The sequence below is a fragment of the Coloeus monedula genome (assembly GCF_965178545.1).
Source record: "Coloeus monedula genome assembly, chromosome: 1".
In the NCBI taxonomy this organism is placed as follows: Eukaryota; Metazoa; Chordata; class Aves; order Passeriformes; family Corvidae; genus Coloeus; species Coloeus monedula.
The window spans coordinates 133,749,141-133,770,293 of record NC_138781.1 but is presented as its reverse complement, the minus strand read 5'-3'; the positions used below and the strand labels follow the sequence as shown (position 1 = coordinate 133,770,293).

The following is a 21,153-nucleotide window of genomic DNA, read 5'->3' as shown; positions in this document are numbered from 1 at the left end:
TAGATGATAAAGGACGTGATTACACAATCCAATAAATTTGAACATTCGATAAATTGCATCAGTATCTACCTTATCCCTGGAGCTAGTGCATTAACTTCACCTGGTATTTCCTTTATTGTACAGAACATACTGTTGCAGGCTAACCCCAGTAGGCAGCTAAGCCCCACTCACACATTCTCCCCCAGCAGGATGGGAAAATTACAGAATCAGAAAAGAGCAAGAGGGGAAAGCTCATGGGTTGAGGCATTTTTATATGTAAAGCAAAAGCTGTGAGCACAAGCAAGGGCAATCAACTTAGCATTCTGCAGTTCAGAAATTTTGCTGTGTGCTCCATTTTCACTGCAGAGCATGTACTCTGTGGTTTCAACAGCAAGTTCAATTTCTGGGAGAACTTGTGTGGTGCTGATTTTCTTTAGAAGGTTCAGTAAATCAGAGATGATATCTAAGGTTTCTTTCATCTGCCACACCCACGGTCTGCAAGTATACTCATCTTTTTGACAAAATTATGCTCTTCACCTTAAAAATACCTAAGCAGAAACTTCTCTTCAGATCGTGTTTCTTGCATTTTTTTGTATATAACACAGTTTGAGGGTTTGTTTGGGATGCTTTTTTTGTAGCGTTTATTATCTTTGTTCACACTGTTCACAGGAAGGAGATGCACACAATATATAAACTAAATATACTTTTTATTAGCAAGGCTCTTAACAGGCAGTCTTGCATTCAGCAGCTTAGGTGATGAAAACAGTTTAAAGCAGATTGAATTACTCTATGTACTACTAAAAGCATGGATAGGTGCTGTATCCCTGCATGAAAACATGCTTAATTTTCAGTTTAACTCACACCAGTTTCAGCTGACTTCCCATTTTCTACATCAGCTGGGAAAGCCACAGGTTTTTTTTGGGAAGACTGCCAAGATATTCTCACTGTTGAAGTGTGATTTCTATTTCTGTCCATTCATATCTATGAGTCTGTACATTTTTCTCCTACCCTTACTCCGCCATCTTCTCCCAGAATGGTGGGGGTTATGTGTCAGGGCTGGCCTCTCCTTTGTCATTGCACCTATATGCAGAAAGTGTGTTTGCAGTCAGCTTATGTTCCTCCATCCAGTCACCCTCCCCATCTCCTTCCTCTGAAATGCCAAGTCCCCTTCATTGCCTTTATTCCTGATGTGTGATAAGCTCTATTCCATATGTTCATTCCTAACTGAGACAGTAGCTGAAGCCTCTACTGTAGACCCACACCTAAACCCCTCCCCCCTCTTGCTCCAGTCCATGTTATACAAATGATTTCTCAGTCTATATTTTTCCTTTCTCTCCATCTCCCATAAAACTGGAGGGAGTCTTGCACCCTCTTCTCTTGCTCTTTTCCATTTCTTGAATCAATCCTCAGTTACATTTGGCCACATCTGGCTGGAGTCACAAATTCACATACTGGTTTTTGTTTGATTTCCAGATTCAAATTGTGTTCTGGTTGTTCTGGTATCTCCTTATAATTCAAGCCAAATGTGCCAAAAAATTAACCCTCTTCCTTACCACTATTCCTCATCGTCCTCTTTCAGTCTTTGATTGCAATCACCACATTCCAGTGAGATAGTTACAAAATGCTACACAATATCAGATATCTCTGACTAGCAACTCTTTCTACCACTTGGCTTTAGCACTCTGCCTGTACTGCTCTGCTGCAGATTTTACTACTGGAATCTTTGTTATTCATTGGTTTCAGCACCAGATCCATGCAAAACACGTTCCTCATTCTGAACACTGCAGCTCTCTGAATTCCTTTTCCTCCACAGTTTGATCTTTCATTTGACTTGAGTTCCCTACTTCTCAAAACCAAAATAACTGACTTCTAGGTGACACTATTTTAATTTTTTGCTTTCAGTCTATAATAAGTGTTCACACATTAAGATAAAACAAGCCTAGCATGCAAACCTCAGGAATGTTTATCATCTAATCAAAACAGAGGTTTAGCTCACAAGTTGCTTACACAAAATGTTCTGTACTTGTTTACATTGCTTATCTGAAAAAAAGAAAGTTTTAACCCAAGCATACTCCAGCAAAAGATGAAACAGGCACTGCCACACACAAATTATATTTATACACAGTATCTCTAAGTCCAGGTGCATTGTGTGTGAACAAACACATAGGTAGATGAATATAGTCCTTTATCTTATTTCAAACTGGAATTCCAGCATACAACCAGCATACCAGGTCTAACAGAGAAATGGGCAAGGTCAGAGTATTGACTCAGTAAATTGTGCCAGGGAGATGTAAGGTAGCAGGATCAGTTCTTGAACAACAATAGCTCACTGTTCACATAGAAGCTGGTCCTAGCATGCAAACTGATGAAAAATATTTGTATATCTAGTTAAAAAAACAACCTAAAAATTCCAGGATTCTATAGTATTTTGTGAATACATGGCAAACCTAATTGGTAATTTTCTTTCTGCTGGCATGTAAGTATACAGAGGGTGTCTAGGGACATAAAGCTGCATTTTAGTTTATTGAAGCATCCACTGTAGGCTGGTACTTACACATTGCCAGTGATCTCAGAATAAAGAGATGGAGGAGGAAAGTGCAAATTAGAGTTACTTAGCCTCCAGAACAAGTTGTTTCCTGGTTTGATGACTACTGATTACCACTAGGTTTTAAGAGTTGGTTTATTATGCCCTGAACGTACAAAACTGCCAGTTAGAAAATGAGCTAACATGCAGACAGGTATAATGGGAACTCAAGTTCAAGGTTTGCTTGAGCTGAATTGTTCTAGTGTCTACAATGACAAAACCATCTTTAAAACAGCTTAGCTTCTCTATAGCTACCGAGTAACACTAGAAATGCTTTTTTCCCTGTCCATAATCTTTGTTCCTTACACCAAATTCATCCTTGACCACACAATTAATTCTCTGTGTAATTCAAGGTTCAAAAAATTAACTAAACTGAAACTCCCAGTGTACCATTTAGAATATAAAATACATTGTTTCAGGAAAAGAGCTGTTTATAATTCAACATCCTTACTTCAGATTTCTACCCCTAGTGTCACCAAAGCCTTCCTTTTTCTGTCAGAGGTGCTTCAATTTCCATTCTTTCTGCTAAGTAGAATCAAGTGTTACAGTTATTTCAAACAAAGCAAAACTTTTCTTTCAGGTTGGGCAAGGGGAAATGGGGGAAATATTTGTACAAAAAGCTCTCAAATCCATTGAGTGTTCCTGTCTTGCTCTCACCTTAAAATAAGAGTCCAAAAATGATGACAGAACATTGTTATTGTAAGGCTCCTAATGCATTATCTAAATTAAGGTATAACAGTATAAACCTTTTGGCATTTTTGATTCCATAACTTACTCAAAATTAAACCATTACTATATGGACGATAATAAAATTGAGTAATCAGCTGCCTTTAAGGCATATGTGTGCTACCTCTTCCAGTTTAGAAATGTCTGGGAACACTGTACAGCCCAGATCCTGCTATTACATGAAGATACCTGCTTGCTTTCCAGAAGCAGAAATTATGGTAGCAGAGTAACAAAGCCTTATCTCTTGGCACACCATGTTGCTGATCCAGTCCTACAGCTTAGTCAGCAAAGACAATTTCTCATACATGTTGCATTCAGTGTACTTAACAGCCAGTTACAAATACTCAGCAGTGTGTTGGATGAACAGCTCCTGTGCAGAGCTCTTGCCACAGACCCAGATCTCGACCCAAAAGGATGGGGACACCCCCGGCCTATTGACGCTGTGCGGAGGCACTTCAGCACCTGTACGTTTGCACTTCACACTGCACACATTCTTCACAGCTTTCCTCCCATCATTCCTCACTAGTCATCACTTGTCAGCAATGAAGACTCACTACAAGTTTGCAAATTTTACTCCCTTTCATTCTCTTTCAAGAGCACTTGGTCTAAAAATGGCCTTTTCTTTCAACTGGGTGTGCAGGTCAGGCCTGTCTAGAAGTTGAGGTTTTAGTTTGGTTTCCTACAGCTTTGAGTAAATACTCTGGATTTCTAGCTCCAGCCTTCTTTTCAGTTCTTGAGCTGTGAGAGAAGCTACAGCCACCTCCTTCTACAAAATTAGTATTTTTCATTATGCAAAAAACATTCTATGAAATTACTAAAAAGAAGTTGCCTACACCCCCAGGCCAGAAGTAAAATACAAGAATATTTCAACAATTCCCTAAGTGCTGAGGACTAGGGACCTGGAGCTGTGGGAAACACTTTGGTGTCCCTTTCTGTGTATAACCACTGTTTCTGGGAGCCATACTCTTTTCATGCAGTCACTGGTAGACCCAGGCTGCTAGTCCAAAACAAAGCACTTTCCTGAGAGAGTGAAGAATCTGGTGTTGTTATCACCACTCTCTCTGGATTACTCGCAGAAAGGATTCCTGCGTTAGCTCACTTGGGTGAAACAGGCTTACTCCTTTGTGGAAAAAATTTTAAGCACAATTCAGTCAGAAGAGATGCTGGAAAGAGGCAGATTGTTAGGGAAATCTACTAGGAGAAATCTTAACTCCCAGTTCAGTATCTGGATACTACTTAAAATACTCTTAGCCATAATTTAACTAGTAGACACATTCACAGCATTAAGAACCAAATCCAAATGTAAAAGATGTTTTTCCACTAGCCTATTAGAAACTACACAGTATGGGTTAACACAACTTTACAAATTCTGTAAATCCAAATTAAATTACTTAGGCTAAAATTTATGTTCTTCCTGTCTGTATTTTAGTAATAGATCTTAAGTACTAAGTATCCTTTTAAAATCCACGATATTTAAAAGTTTACCCTTCTCAGTGAAAGAAGTGCTGAAAGAAGCAGTCTCCCTTCTGCAAATTATTATATTACACAGGAAATTCAAATGCTTGGTTTTTTTCTAATCTGAGAAACAACGTGTTTCCCCAAAAGACACTATTCAGTGGCCAACATCTAATTCACAATAAATGCAGTGCTGTAGGGAAAACTATCTTAAGGCAAAGCCTGAAGTTTTCTATCACCTAGTTCCTCAAAATAAGTAAGAGGAGAGAAACAGAAATAAATTTCTCTCAAAATCAGAAAGGCAAAAGTGAAAAAGTCCAGCTACAACTTTAAATCTAGCACTTCCTAGAAGACAAAAGATGATTTTTTAGCAAAGCTTTGGTTGAAAAAATATTTTTATACTGGCTTAATAAACATTATCACTGAAATGTCTCTGCCCAACTAGGGGGTCTTGCATGCAACTTTTTACCTCAAAAATACTGGCAAGATAGATAAAAAAAAAGCAGCTAAACCTCAAGGTGCTGTAAGATTGCAGTGAAAGATACTTGTGTAATAATAGGTCAAAGATCTCTGCTGCAAAATTGTTACTACAACACACACAGCTTGTGAGTAGCTGCAGCAGCTGAGGCTAGAAATGGAGCCATTTAAAGGGTTTTTTTCCCTTTTTGCAAAATAACTGCTAAGTAGATCTTTGTTTTGCTGGCATTTTAAATGTCTCCTGTGACAAAAGAAAAAGCAGTAACATGCCATATGTTGTATTTGGACATTTATATTGATACAAAACTGCAGGAATTTGATCACAGTGCAGATGTATTCCCAATAACTTAACTGCAATAAAGTTCTATAAGGAAGTATTTAGCACTTTTAACAGTTAAAATTATTAGGTATCACAGGTTTAGAATTGGTTTCTATATACACAGTTTCTGCCAGAGAAGGTAAATTGTAGAATCTCAAATTAAAATATGAAGAAAACAAGCTTAGACTTTAGTGGAATTAAAATCAGTTCAATATCAGTATAAAAAAGTATCTTAACTAGTACTGACAATGTGTGGCTAAAGCCAACCATGTGGGCAATGCAGAAATTGATAGAAATGCTCCTTTGTTTGTGTTTATGCTATTAAGTGGCTCTAGACTAAAATTTATTATTAGTTGTAGCATAATTTCATAAATTATTTTGGACTTCCACTGAAAATAGTAGTTTTAATCCTTGCATACTGTACCTTTTCAACTTCTATGTCCAAAGTCTGAGTAACTTACTCAGATGCATAAAAACCTGCAGTAGCCACAGAACCCTGTAATTGAGTAGGCACAGAAAACAGGCATTTATTGAATACAGCTGTCTACAACTTAGGAAAGTTAAGACAGCTGGGAAACCAGCAAGCACTAGCAGTTTCACAAAGCCTAACTTCCTTTTCAAAATCTGTTGAAGTTCTAATATGGAGATTTTTAATCATGTGAACAAAATACCTTAAACTAACATGACATTCTTTAACATAAAAAAAACCCAAACAGAAAAATAACATCTATTCCATCACATTGGACCTGAATTAAAACATTTGGGAAAAAACCAGTTAAAACCAATCACTTTTGTCTATTCAGAGTTCTGGGTGTTCACTTTCCTAAGTTAACCTCACTATGGTACGAAACCTATGAGTGTGTTTAGGTAAACTAACTACTGTAAGACCCAGCAAATGAAATCTAGGTTTTACATGATGAAGCAGAAAGGTGAAACTTGGATTCAGAGGTAGGTACAAGTTAAGTCTTTGTCTTTCATAAGACGCTTTAAGATTTAAAGGAACTATGGCATGTTTGTTTTGAGATTGGTTTATTTTTTAGCTGGCTGTAAGATATAAGCCTTTCTTAAGTTTCAAAAATTGCAGGCCAATATATTTCACTATCATGTGCTGCTCTAGAAAAAAAAGAGAACCAATTTTCGATCAAATGGGAGATGAGAATATCTATCACCCACCCCACCTTCATCAGCCAAATGATCCCATTCAGTCTTCCTGAGCTTGGAAGCAAAAACCCCTTAATTTTCTCATGTACTTAATTTTTCAGAAGTACACTAGATACTCATTATATTGACACTGTAATAAGAGCACTTATATGAGTACTTTATTGTTTATGTTAATGCGTATTCTCAGACATGTACATATCACTGTAGGGGAACATCTCATGTTAGTCTTTGTGCACTCACCCAACTCTAGGCATAGTGTGAAGAAACATTAATGGATTGTGTCAAATCGTTATTAAAGATTAAACGGGAATGCTTATTCTTTTATTCCAATTACCAGGATAATTTAAAACTGTTAAGGAATACTTCTTGCTTACAGAAGTCCTTCTTACAGTAGAAACCATTTTGCTAAGTGCTCATTCCAAGTATTACCGTGGCAAATAAATAAAATCCTCGCTTCAAGCAGAAGGCTCCAAATTTGCTTTGGGACAAAGAATCGTTTTGTACTAAACAAGCTTTCTGCTTTTAGAAGTTATTTAAATTTCATGGTAAGAGTATTTTTGTCACATTTGACACTAAAATGTAAAGCCACTCTGGTAGGCATTGCTTTTCACAGACAAAGTCTGCTCTTGTAGTTGAGCAAGAGATGACAGGCAGGCAGGCCAAGATAAGTTAGTCTCATTTTCTGTTTATCTGGAAGCAATTCCAGTTGAGATCAGTTGAAATAGCAGATCAATTTTTTGTATTTCTAAAGAATGAAATATTGTAGTATCAGCATCCTTTACCAAGCAATACAAGCGCAGGTTACTTGTACACAACAGAAATGTGACTGCTATCAACTTTTGCTGCCAGTGAGTTTTCTGTTAAGACTACATCTGTAATCCTGGATGTGAGAGTTTCTAATGTCTCATTTATGGTACCCCATCACCTCCTCCATCCTCACTTTCAATCAATTCATGTTTCTTCTTTTGTCTTATTGCCAAGCATCGTGCAATGCCCAGTGCACCTCCTTTTAAAAACCGTACAAAGTTGTCTCCCACCAGAGGCCCTAAAGCAAAGAGGTTGGCTTCTTTAGTGCATTCATAAGTGTATGGATCAATCTCTATAGGATTCCCCTTGCATGTGATAGGCTGATTAGAGTGATGACCTATGCTATGTCCTTGGTCCTTTAAAAAGAAAAGATTTGGGTGAGAACCTATCAGAACTAAGGCTACAGAAAACTTCAAAATTTTCTTCAGTCCGGAGGCGCTCTGAAGAACACATTTCATTTCAGGCTTGAAGGAAAGTACATTGTGTTCAGGGAAACTAGTGTAAGCAGAATGTTGATTAGAGTCCACGCTATGAGACTGAGTACACATCATATGATAGACCTTGTGGTATTCAGGGTAAAGCTTTTTAGGTAACTGTTTGAAAATCAGGCTTGTATCGGTAACTCTTCTACGAAACACATGGACTACTGGGATGTTGTTGTTGTAGGCACATAGTACTGCATCAGCTGCTGTTAGTCCAGCACCCACAATCAACACAGGGTCTGCCTTCCCACGTAACTTTCCTTTGCTGATTGCAGCTCCGAAGTCAGACATGGAATGGAGGACAAAAGGAAAGTCTTCTCCTTCAACTTGCAGTCGGCCAGGAGAATCAAAGGTGCCAGTTGCAAGAGCCACATTCTCAGCAAAGAGGCAGAAGGGCACATGAGAACCATCTGTTGCTCGCTGATAACCTCTGACTTCCCAGTTTCTCTTAATAAGTGATTTCTGTCCATCTTCCATTTCCAAATGCTGTGTTGAAATATCTTCATTTTGTTGACTGCTACCTTCATCATCCTTTTCTCGGTAAAGCCTGGACACTGATGTTATATAAACATTGTCTCTGAAATTCTTTTGGAGGCCCATGACTTTAACATAGTTTTTATAATAACAAGCTATTTCCTCTGGCATTACTCGATCACTCTTTATATTTCTGAAACAAAATTAAATGGTTCCAGTTAATAAATAGACCTTATTGGTAATTTGAATATCAGATATGAAATATCACATGACAGATCAAATTTAAGAGGACTGAATCTGTTCAGTGTAACCGACACTGAGTTCATCATCTTTAAAGGCATTTATTTTTTCTCTTGTTTTCTGATACACAAGACAAGCTAACTTTTAAAATACAGGTTTAAGTCTTTATACAATGTAAAGTGCTATGGTGTTTGACAAATTAGGTGTAACAAAGCTCTGGAGTATCACGTCAGCTCCATATGGAAGTATTTTACAAAGTTTAACATCACAGCTATCAACAGTACAATACTGGCTAAACTTGTACTAGTGAGAATACACTTACTTACAATCTAATAATTAAATGTCATAGTTAAGTGCTAATTTTGAAACTCCAGGTTCAATGTTACTGGAACCAAGTATTCATTATACCTTACAAAAGACCTCTCCCTTGGGTACAGTTAAGTTCACTAAGTATCAAATGAAGTAGTTCTATGTTACATGAGTGAGCAAAGCAAACATGACACAGAGTGTTAGTGCAATTATGTAAATAGGATTGTGAGGTTCAAGTGTTCAACAAAAAATATTTTTGCACTGCAACCCTGCTATTACATCTGTGCTTTTCTCGTGATTATTGCAGTCTCATAAGAAAAAATAGCTGACAGTGTAATTATTTGGAACAGTTGCATGAATTTTGCTGCTTCTTTAGAAGTAAGCTCTAGGAAGAAGGCAAAATAAACAGTACTGAACATCAGGATTGCCACTAAATTACACTTAAAATCATATTTACAAGTAATCAGGCTATTCATTTTCTTAGATTAACAAGATAATAGCATATGTACTTTTAAATGCTCAGGTTACAGCTCTGAAAATCCTCATGAGGTATTTATTGGAAGAGGATAATGTGACTGTGACACCTCTTACAAGCAAACTTAGGAAACTGTTCTACATGACTAGAAGTTTACATTATCATCAATCCTTTTAAAGAAGGTTGTTTAATTGTAGTACAACAGGTCAGCATTTCTGGTTTTAGCATTGTTGAAAACTACAATATATAGCTTCAGATAATAAGCAGCTTATGGGATTTCAGTTAATAAGGAGGCAAGATTGCTGTGGTTATCTAAGAAAAGGATTAAAGAACAAAGCTACAGTTTCTTCACTTCAAGGGTTGTCCTGAAATGAGTAACAGTCCGCCCTTAAAGACATATGCTCAAGTAACTGTACTTCTTCTTTTCCCATACATGGTACAAAACCAACTTCCTTTAATTTTGCTAGAGCAAAGTCAAAAAAATTAAAATTTTAGAAAAAGCTCATGTAGAGTGTTCCTAGATTCATCTGCTGACACAGACCTTTATGAAGGAAAAACAGTGAGCTTGCACAAAAGTAACTTTTCTTCTCAAGTTTTTCAAGAAACTTACTGCTACAAACTAACCCTGAAATACTGAATTATTCTCTTAAAATTCATAGATTTAAGATGCTGCAGCTTTGCCTGTAAACGCAAATACTGAACTACATAACTTCCTGAATTACAAGAAAGCTGGTGTGCGCAGCAACTTCAGCTGCATCTGTGTTGAAAGAGAAACTTACAATACTTCGGTTGATTTGAAATTCCTTCCTCCATCTTCCCTCACCTTTAATCAGAACTGCTTTCAGTAAGTGACTCTTTGTCAAATGCTACTGGAACACACCATTGCCTATATGTTTGCTTTTGGTGCACTCACGAGCAATTATTCTTCCTGACCATTGCCCAGTTTTTTCCAGTGCCATCAGGCAATTTAATAAACGAAACAAGAAGCCCTCCTGTGAACAGTGAAGTTTAAATATTTTCCAGTTATCTGGATTTTTATAGCAACTAGGATTCCCAAACAGATTTTGCAGTATCTTTACCTGCGTTTGCTAGCTGCCCACTCCTTAAAGCTGAGGCCAGGCAATTCCATCCAGTCTCCAAAACTGATGGTTAGCATAGAGCCTTCCATGGACTATGGAGAAAACATGAAGATGCATGACCAGACACATTTCAAATTTATATAAAAACCAGTGAAGGTCTTCTTATTGTACTCATTTAGAGCAACAAAATACCAGAACACAACATAAGACCAGGACATTACATGAAGAACTGATGAACCATTTTTGTGTTACATGTAGATAATAAGCAACTATATGAGCAAATAAAGAAGAAGGTGACGAGAAAGCATGTGCAAGTGAAACTAAAAGCAAGTTATTTTAAATACAAAAGAGGAAGAAAAACATGTGAAAGTGACATATAAAGACATCGAGATTTAAGATTTTGTACAAAAGCACCTGGAAACAGTGCAGACAAAAAAAAAGTTATAGAAAATACTCTTCATAATTCATTAAATTTAAACGAACAAAAAACCTGGTAATATAAGACAGCAGTCACGGTCACAAACACCCAAATAGAGGGCAATTTCTTCCTTCCTTTCTCATATCCCCCACTTACCTGGGCTTTGGCAAGTGAGCAGCTGAAACTGCAACTGGCATTACTATCTAAAACAGCCCTAGGTAGTAAGAAAAATCCCAAAACACAGAGTTATCAATTTACCCTAGGAGTGAGATGAAATTTTTACTCACATGCCAAGCCCCCCCAGGTGGTCCTTTTCCAAGCACTATGTGGGGAATATAATTATGCTGTTCTAACTTCCAGTGCAGAACAGGTGGGTAGTCATAGCCAAAGTCAGCATCAGGGTGAAGCAACGTATCAAAAAGCACTGCAACTGGGTTTGAGGAGCGTCCTTCAAGGCCTTCTGACAGGTACTCCAGATCCTGAAGGATGACAAATTTTGAAAAATGTTCATGCAGCATCATGCTATTCTGATGTACAGAAGTTGAATTGCAACAGAAAACAAAATTAATTCAAATTGCACTTTAGGTAAAGGTACTTAATGTAGAGATTCAATCACAACACTTTTCAGAAATAACTGCTATGATTCAGTTCTGTGTAACTGAATAATACACCTCACTCATTTAAAAATTACATGTTAATAACAGCAGTTCTGGGGCAAGTCAGTATTTAAAATTCATTGTAGAACAAGAAGTATGTAGACAAATAGAGATCAGAGCAACTTAGTAACACCTGTATTTATAGAAAGAACATTGCTTTTAACAAGGGACTGCTAATATTTCTAGGAGCCCCATTTTGATAAAGCAAAATTGGAATCTAAAAACATTAGGCTTTAAACATCAAGTAGAAAAGGCTCTTTTGACAGCTTTTAGCTAGTTCCAACATTAACTGTATTGTATTTTGAAATAATGGAGATATTTTAAGCATTATTTTTAAAAATTAAAACTAGGATTATTTTACACAGCAGTTAATGTTGAGCAAAATTTCTAGAACTTTATAAAATGTTCACATTTCAGCATCTATTAACCAGTCTTGTTCTAAAAATTGCAATAATTGAAAAAATTATGCAATAGCAAATATTTGAAGAGAAAATAGAGATTTGAAGAAAGAATCAGACATAAGACCAATTTTTGCTGACAAAGACAGTACAGCTTAGCTTCCTAATTAAGCAAAATATCAGGGGGTCAGGGGAGGATGAAATACATGAAACATCTGTAGCCAAAACTTAGTCAGCTTACTTTCCTGCAAAAGAAAAAGACCTTGAGACCTAGGGTAAACATTACATGCAAATAGCACAGCACTGAAACAAAAGCACCCTCCAAAATCCAAAGCCAAACAAACCCCTACTCACCCCCTACAAACATAAATCCATGTTTGTATTTCAAATAAATTACTCACAAAGGCAATACAGTGATAGCATTGTCAGTAATCCATCAGGAGTACTGTGCAGTGAGTGGAAAACAGTGTTAACATGGCAAACAAATGGACAAATGGAAAGAAAAATGCTGGAGAAGATTTAACCAACCAAATCAGACAGAAAACTTGGATGCATAGAAGGGTAACAACTACAGCACAAGAGCGACTGTCAATACAACACAAACACCGAAGGATGCATACTGTTCCAAAAAGAAAAATGAGTTGTGTTGATAGAGGATATATGTTCCCCACATAACTAAAAATCAAATCTTAGTAAAAATTGTAGTATTTGCGAATATTTTAACTTGAACTATGTGTACTTTTAAGTATGTTAGTAGCATGTGTTCCTTGGTGATAGTGCCCAAACATCCAGGACACGACAACTGGAAGTCCTGCATCAGCCACTGACCAAGTCATGCTTTAGACACTCCTGGCAGATAGTAAGAACACAACAGAGAGTAGACATGTAAAAAAGAAAAACACTACAAATTAAAGCCTTCAAGAACCACAAAGAACACTACACAACCCAGGTTTGGATCCAATGGTCATGAGCTGATTCTATTTAAATTAACAGAATAACAAAATAACTTATTAATGCATTAATGCTCGCAGTAGGAAAAGACCTAGACAAGATCGCAACCAAAGCTTACTTGATCAACAATGGAAAGATGTCGAGCTTCTTCTAATTTTGTATGTAGAATGGGGTTTGGGTGTATAGCTTCAGGAGACAAATATGGCCTGTATCCAGAGAGCAGGTAAGAAAGGCAAATTCCTGAAGGTCCATTTCCTATTAAAGAAAAAAAATTACTGCTTTAGTAAAAATGTTTATAATCTACAGTTTGTTAATCACTAAATCTACAGTGACAAAATAGTACTGAAGTAGTATAATGCCAGACTGTTTTGACTCAAAGCAACTTATAAACTTTGCAGTAAAATAGAGCTTTTTATAGGGCCATCCTCCAAATAAACAAAGCAAAATTTTTTTCAGGTAAAAAGAAACAGATCTATGACTTTTACACCAGGAAACTAAATGCATATAAAGAAGTTCCCTAATTTAGTATGTCAAATTCACTATTCTTGTGTAAAAATGTCCTGACAGATAATGGTCTGCCTGTCAGTCATGGTGCTATCTGAATATTACTGCATTCCCATAGGCACTGTACAACACAGAGCAGAAAGACAATCTGGAATACATGATCTTTAGGTCTGTCCATAAAATAAAAGGACGAAAGAGACAAGCAGAAAGCTTAAGACTGAAAGTTAGATGAGAAGTTAAAGGCACAGCAAAACAGCAACATAGAAGCTAAGTGAACACAGACCTCCTGCAGGTAAGTGGTAAAGTACAAGAAACTCATGTAAGACCACATTCATTGTTCAGCAAGAGTATCAAGTCCAACACTTTTATCAGTTTTGTAGCATTTTCAATTTGTATATGGGAATTGCTGCAATTTTAATAGACATTTTTAAAATGTTATTAAAAGTATGAGAGAGATGAGACCAAACCATTACCGTAAGGTAAACATTTCTATTCATGTGACTAGTATTAAACAAAGTAGGGGACCATATTTATCACATGCAAATACAGAAGTAACATTCATGTCACATAGTCAGATACCAAAAGCTAAATCAGAAAAGTATGTGCTAGGATACAGAATTTAAATATGTGGCTATGTATTGTTATTTCTATGGCTCCTCTTCCTCATAAACTGAATGAAAAGCACAGTGTTCTCCTAATGAGGCACTTGTGAGTACTTTGTTTGCACACATGGTATTTAGCGCACACCCTATGCAAATTCTGGGCTTAAGTTACAAATTTATTCATACTTTTATATAGCAGGATGTTTGTTCTTACTTCTAACCATTTCAGCCCTTGATGTCAGGAGTTCACAGACCATTTACTTTTCCCCATCGCCTTTGCAACACTGTTTTCATCACGCGTTAACAATCCCACTTCTCCAATGCCTGTCTCTTCTCCCTTTTCCAGTTCCTCAGTCTCTAAATCCCCCATTACTTCGCTGAGATCCTGTTCATTCCCAGTCTCCTCATACATTGGATCTCTTTTTCCTGTTTCAGGAGGCTATACTCACCTGGTCCTCAGTGGCAGGGTATCTCATACTTTATTACAATGCTGTGCACATAGACTGGTCACAACCATAGACTACAAGAAAATCATCTAAAGAATCTAAAGACAGTGAAAAAGTTCTTCCTTACTCTCACACTGTTCTGCCCTCCCACAAACTGATCAACACAAGATAGCTGGATATGCTTCAGTGCAGGAATTTAAAGCTTAAAGAAGATGCAAGCTCCTCCTGTCACCCATTTGCCATGAAATGGATGTGAGAGACCTGTACCAATACAGAGAAACTACCCACATCAAAATCAAATGAAATTATGAAAACACTTTAATTATACCAATAGCTCACAGGCATTCCCACGGCTGAGTAAATTCTTAACTGTTTTTAGAATTTTAACTTGAACACAGTAAAGAATTTTCTATCTTTTTACAAGTGCACAGCTAGCTTTTTTTTCCTGCTGGAGTATAAACAAAGCTAGTCCACAACAGGAAGGGAAAAATGTGTGCCTTGGCCAAGGATGCCATGCTAAAGTTCATTCCTACTGGATAAGCCGTAAAGAACTTAATGGGTAACAAATGTTGCCCAAACAAAGGCTGGCAAGGGCCAAGGAGATTACTGAGGATGGGATTATGTTAAGGTGAATTACTGTCACTGAGCTGCCTGAACTTCTCTGGGACCATCCAGAGAGTTGATCCAAACCCAGTTCCAATTCTTTAAGCAGACTAAGTCCAAGGGAAAGGAATTCCCTTGAGGATATGCTGTCAAGAACACACAAGACGAAGATTCAGCTGCAAGGTCTGCAATTAGACTTGCTATGATTTTCTCAGAAATTCTTGGGAAAAAGAGAAAAAAATCGTTTTGAAATGAGAAATTAATACCTGAGGGGTTTGTTCTTTATTTATACACAGTACCTCCAATAACAGCTCTGACTGAAATTAAGAGATATTACTATTATACAAACTTTAGTTGTACAATCAATATAATTGAAAACCCCATGGCCCTGTTCATTTAAGAAGCAGTTAGAAGTTTGTTTGAATATCAGCAAAATCTTCTTCTGATCAACAGCAAACTATAGTACAACCACCATTACACTACATGTCTAAATTTAAAGCAAATATTCAGCTTCAAGTATCATAACAACCTTGTTATTTGGATGAGAAGTGACAACACTGTCTACACAGTAATGATCAAAACTAGTGCAGAAGATAAAAATGTTTAGCGCAGAACACGCTCTAAACTTTAGAGTTTCAGCATGAAATTGTTCAACCCCAATGGAATGTATCCGTTTCTTCCCAACACAGGTACTGCACAGAAGTTATTAAACAAGTAGACAACAGTGTTTATATATGGGGGAGGATGACAATTATTTTCATACTCTTCTACTACATTATCAAATCATTTTAGATCCCTTCAAAGGCTCTTCAGTGATAGTAGGCTGCCAGTGGAGAAGATCAACTTGCAAGGTGTCTCAAATATATCCGTGAAAAAGCATTTGGACGATGGAGAGAGAAGTGGTCAAGGCAGCTGTATTTGGTGTCAGCACCTAGAAAGGCTCCCTAGACAAAATAAGTATTGAGCACAAGTATTTGCATAATGCATATTTGCAAAACTAAACATTGGAAACTGAGTCATTAACTCAGTTTATGAGTCATTAACTCATATGGCAAAGCTATACTAAGGCTGACAAAATGCTAGAAAACTGTTCTTTTCAACTGTGATGCAGAAATCATCAAATGATTCACCTCTGTCACATACACGTAAGTCTGTTACATGAGCATTATTTTAAACTATCATAAAGAGAGGTTTGTGAACAGGCCCTGTACAAACACCAGTCTTTCAAAGTTGTGGAGACTTACTGCAAACACAATTATATTGCAACATCAATCTCCAAAATCTCTGCTTGTTTGCAGGTACTTGCTCTAGTCCCAACAGCTTTGGACTAGATTATTGAAAACCTTCTTTACTTCAGATCTTTTCTTTATCCCCTCATGAAGTCATGGTGATAATGAGCTGGTGACCAGCTGTTGTTGAAAAACCTTGGCCCAATACACATCATGCTGGCACTCTAAATTAAGTTGTGTACCGCTGGAGCCTCCTCCCTCTGTTATCCTGTCATTCAGCAACATTTTACAGATACAAGCCTTTAAGTGTTCAGTCAAGACTAGAGTTTATTGTTTTAAACTAGCTGAATTGACTTGGATTCATTTTGGAAAAGATGGGAGAATATTTAGATATTAGTGATGGATGCAACAGAGAAAAAGGCAATTAATGAGAGGTTAGCACCTAACCAACATACAGTACACACACTTTACATTATGCTTTTCAGTCTCCCCACAGATGACCCCACAGATTTCTACCAGTGTACCATCGATAACCTCCACGCGTCCTGAAATAGACATATCACATTAATCAAACCCCATGTCATCAACACTAGAATCAATACAGTTCTTCCGTTAATACTCCTGTATCTGCTGCCAAATATTGCAGCTCATTTTCTCAAAGCATAATTTGAATTCAAATATACTCCAACCAGTCCCTTAGTATAATTTTATGCTACTGTTGTTAATTATAACAACTGTATTACTCTAATAAACATCTTCATTTTAAGGGTCCTAAGCATTAGATATTTAATAATAAATTATTTCATGCAGCAGGTCTATAAAGGCAATGACAGTGACAGTGAATCTTTAAAAAAGTGAAAAAACTCACCTATTATTACTACAGGCAGAGTAAGAAGGGAGTCCCCAGGCAGAACAGTTTCTTCAATTAAAGGCATTCTTTTAATCTTCCTCCCAAGGCTGTCACCAAAGTACTGAACAAAGGAATTCAAAAGCTGTCCTTCAGTTTCAGTGCTGCTGTAAGTTCTAATTAAGAAGGACAGATGGGAGAAAACTAAAATGAAACAGTGAACTGTTGTCAGAACAGTCTCTTCAAAAATCGCTTTTGATGTTTTACTTCAAGAGCTAGAAACTGGCAAAATCAAGACCAAAACAAATACGTTTTATCCAATCTACACAATTTTACTCTTCAGCACAGCTTTTCTAACAGAAGATTTTTAAAAGTCCACTTTCTCCTAGCAAGTCTACAGAAGGATAACAAAAAGGCACAGATGGCTCTGCAGAAATGCAGATTTCTAATCTCAGTTTATACAAAGCCAAAGTATAACCAAAGCATTATTTTGATCCCACACACAGTAGATCTCATTCCTCATTATCCTTATCAAATGAGGAGATACACACTGCCTAGCCAATTAACAACATTAAGGCCAGAAAAATCCTGAAGGAGCAGCTAAGGTACAACAGCAGCATTTATATCCCTTCCTGCTGGCTGAGCTGCACACATGACTTCACCTCAACAAATTCCCATTCAGACAGAAGTGAGGCCAGTTAAAGTTGGCCGTGGTGTGAGGATGGATCCTTGTGAAGCGATCCCTTTAAGCCCTAGACATAACCCATCCTACCACTGTTAAAAGTTTTTACAGAAGGAACTGCCATGCAGTCAGATCAGCTCCTGCACAGCAGACTGCTTTCATGATGAGCCATTTTTCTAGATTTCTCAGTTCTTTGTCTGCAAAGTCTACTTAAGTTTCTCTTGTAACTCTTCACCATCTAGATGTGCTTCTAGAATACAAAGACTTGCTTTATAATGTTTTCTGTTTAATTATTTAGGAGCCCTTTCTGAAACCTTTCCAGGTCATTGAAGAAGCACACACTATCAGTCGAGCTAGAAAGACGGAGTCAAATTAAGAATAGTCTGTTACTGCAGGTATTTTGTCAAGTCTTTTGCAAAGTAAGGACAACCAATTTTTAATTAAAAATACCCCTACCAACAGTTCTAAAATTTTTTCTCTTTACAAATATGGTTAATTATTAACAATAAATAAAAGTACTCACATATTTCCTAAGAATTTGCATATCTTAAAGCTATTCTAGTGTTTCAGCAATTATTTTCTACACAGGACCAAAATCGTAAGACACTGATACAATTCCCAGGGCCTTCAAGAAGCCACGTACACTATGTACTGCCTCAACTCCCACAGCACCCAAGATTCTCTTTCAAAAGCCTTTCCTCAATGGGGAAGTCTGAAGTAAACTGGAGACAGAGCTGGGCAGTAACAACAGCATTAGCAAACTCTTTAACGCATCTCTCTGATGGCATTGTTAAAAAAGGTGGGGAGCAATTCTGAGGCTGTATTTATTTTGGAAAGTACTTGATACCACTATTCCCTGCAGTACAACAACAATAACAAAATTACACGCTTACTGTTTGATTACAGCTGCCCATTAACTCTTGCAGACACCTAATATACAAACAGCATGAGTTAGATGAAGAGTCAGAGAGGGGATATCTAATTATCGTCCTAATTTTTTCACCTCTGCTTTTAGAAAGGAACAGGTAGACTGTTTTATTTTCCAGCCTTTGCTCAAACTTGACTAAGGCAATACTACCTTATGTTTTGCAAAAGACAGTCTTAAAGGCAGCATGCATGCTTTAGTGTGGTTTTATTATACTTGCTGGGCTTGGTGGTACATAAAACCGAAAGAAACATTTCAAAACTTCTTTTAATGGCTATATGCACAATGATGTAGGCTACAAAAGGATCTTTTAACAACAAAAACGTTGCTTCTGTGTAGCTTAGTGTATCACAAACTACCAAACCGGTGATTTTGCCCAGGAACATCTGCACACAATGTGCAGTTTCTTGTTCTTTGCACAGGAACATCCACACACAAAGTGCAGTGCATATGCAGGACTGTTGTCAGGAGCATGCTCTTCCTTTGCAAGAACATCATATCAGCACCTAGCAAGATCTGAAGTTAGGGGCCACCATCTTCATAACCCCTGAACAACACTGAAAGCCACCAAATACTAGAAGTTTTTATCTTGATAAAACTCACGGTAGACAGCTTCACAGTGGTGGGGATTTGTGAATCACAAATCCTATGCACAATTACCTATGGCTCTAGTCCTGCAGACGTGCAAGTGGGCACAAGATGAGTCAGTTACAACACTAGTGCTTAATCTATCTTACACTGGTCGCACCAAATAAGCTGGAGAACTACATTCTGTCAATAGCCCAGATTCTAAACATGTGCCGACGTGTGCATCCACGGCTTTGCTTTTTTTAATGTAAAAAACCCATTAAGAGAAAAAACACAATGTACATGTAACAGTTTTTCTCCCATTTGAAAAAGCTAATAATAATAATTTTATAATAACTAATACCTAATTTGCTGCAGGTTATTAAAACAAACGGTACCTTTTCCAGGTAGCAGTTTTGAAGGATTCTAGAATACATTACGTACTTTAAGAAAAAAAAAATAAAGAAACGGACTGTGGTGGGCGGTTAACAGAAAACTCGTTATATAAAAGGAATCTGAATTTGGTCTCAAGCTGACACTTTCGAGAAGCGAATTTAACACTGCCAGACTGCTGGATTTTCTCCAGGTAAGCGGGCAGAGCGGTGCCCCTTGGGGCCGGCATCCCGGGCGGTGCAGCGCTGCGAACCACGGAGCAACACCGAGCATCAGCGGGCGCGGGCTGCCCCCGGCTCGGCTGCGCCTCGGCGCTGCCCAAGGTCACGACGCGCCCGCCCGGGCCCCGCCACTGCCATCCCTTCCCCGGCGGAGCCGTGCGGGGCCGGGTAAGCGCCGCGCTCGCCGCCGCAGCCCCGCGGAGGCCGCAGCCCCGCCGGTGTCCCCGTCCTGCCCGCACCGCCCCCGCCCGCCGCCCCGCGGCCCGGCTCCCGCGCCGCCCCGCCGCTCCCCGCCGCCGCCTCACCTGAAGTGACCGGCCAGGGAGCAGCGGCAGCACCACACGGGCATGGGGAGTGCCGGCGGGGCCCAGCGATGAGGCTGCGGGGGGACACCGCACGCCGGCTCCCGCTCCTCCTCCTGCCGCCACAGCGGGGCCCGCGCCGCGCGGTCCCTCCTCCCCGCTCACATGCGGCACCGGGTCACACGCGGGAGGAGGAGCCGCCGCCACACCGGGAGGGAGGAGGGACGAGCGGGATGAGCTGAGAGGAGGAGAAGGAGAGAAGCGAAGGGGAGCGGAGAGTGCGCCTTCCTGCTGCCGGCGGTGCCGCGGCCCCGCGGGCCCGCTCCCGCAGGAGGATGCGGGATGCGCCGCCTCCCCCGGGGAGGGCGGGCAGCCCCGGCCTGGCACGGGCGCAGGGTGAGAGGGAGGGCGGTGCAGCGGCACGAGGCAGCTCCGCGGCCCCGTGAGGGGCTGCCCTTCCCGAGGGGACTCGCACCAGGCTGCGGAGCTGTCGCGGGAGGCTCCCGGCCTGCAGCGTCCTGCTCTGCCCCATCGGGTTTCTCGTGAGATGCACATGAAGAAATTAACAGAAATCAAACAATTAAAAAATTTTTTGACGCACCTTTTGACTAACAGCCACCTATTCCGGAACAACGCTTCATATATGATCAGTTAGTTGCTTTGAGTTGTGTCTTATCATAAATATTTTGCAGGGCTGCTTATTTGGAGAGAAGGCATTCCTTCCCTAGTCACACCCGTGTCAGTGACTGTGGGTGGCAGAACCTCAGGAGGTCACCCAGTCCAACCCCCTGCCCAGGCAGGGCCACCCTGAGCCAGCTGCCCAAAAGCATGGCCAGGTGAGT

The 21,153-nt window shown here is 39.0% G+C and overlaps 1 protein-coding gene across 1 annotated transcript; it reads right to left on the bottom strand.

The window, feature by feature from the left end:
* Nucleotides 1–7,358: 7,358 nt before the first annotated feature.
* On the bottom strand, nucleotides 7,359–20,413 carry OSGIN2 (oxidative stress induced growth inhibitor family member 2). The gene is made up of 6 exons (XM_082283075.1): nucleotides 20,315–20,413; nucleotides 17,243–17,397; nucleotides 13,109–13,245; nucleotides 11,273–11,464; nucleotides 10,568–10,659; nucleotides 7,359–8,657 (listed from the first exon to the last, which is right to left on the bottom strand). Exons 1-6 carry the CDS (start codon nucleotides 20,356–20,358, stop codon nucleotides 7,610–7,612), a joined length of 1,668 nt encoding a protein of 555 aa, XP_082139201.1. The 5' UTR covers nucleotides 20,359–20,413; the 3' UTR covers nucleotides 7,359–7,609.
* Nucleotides 20,414–21,153: the final 740 nt, after the last annotated feature.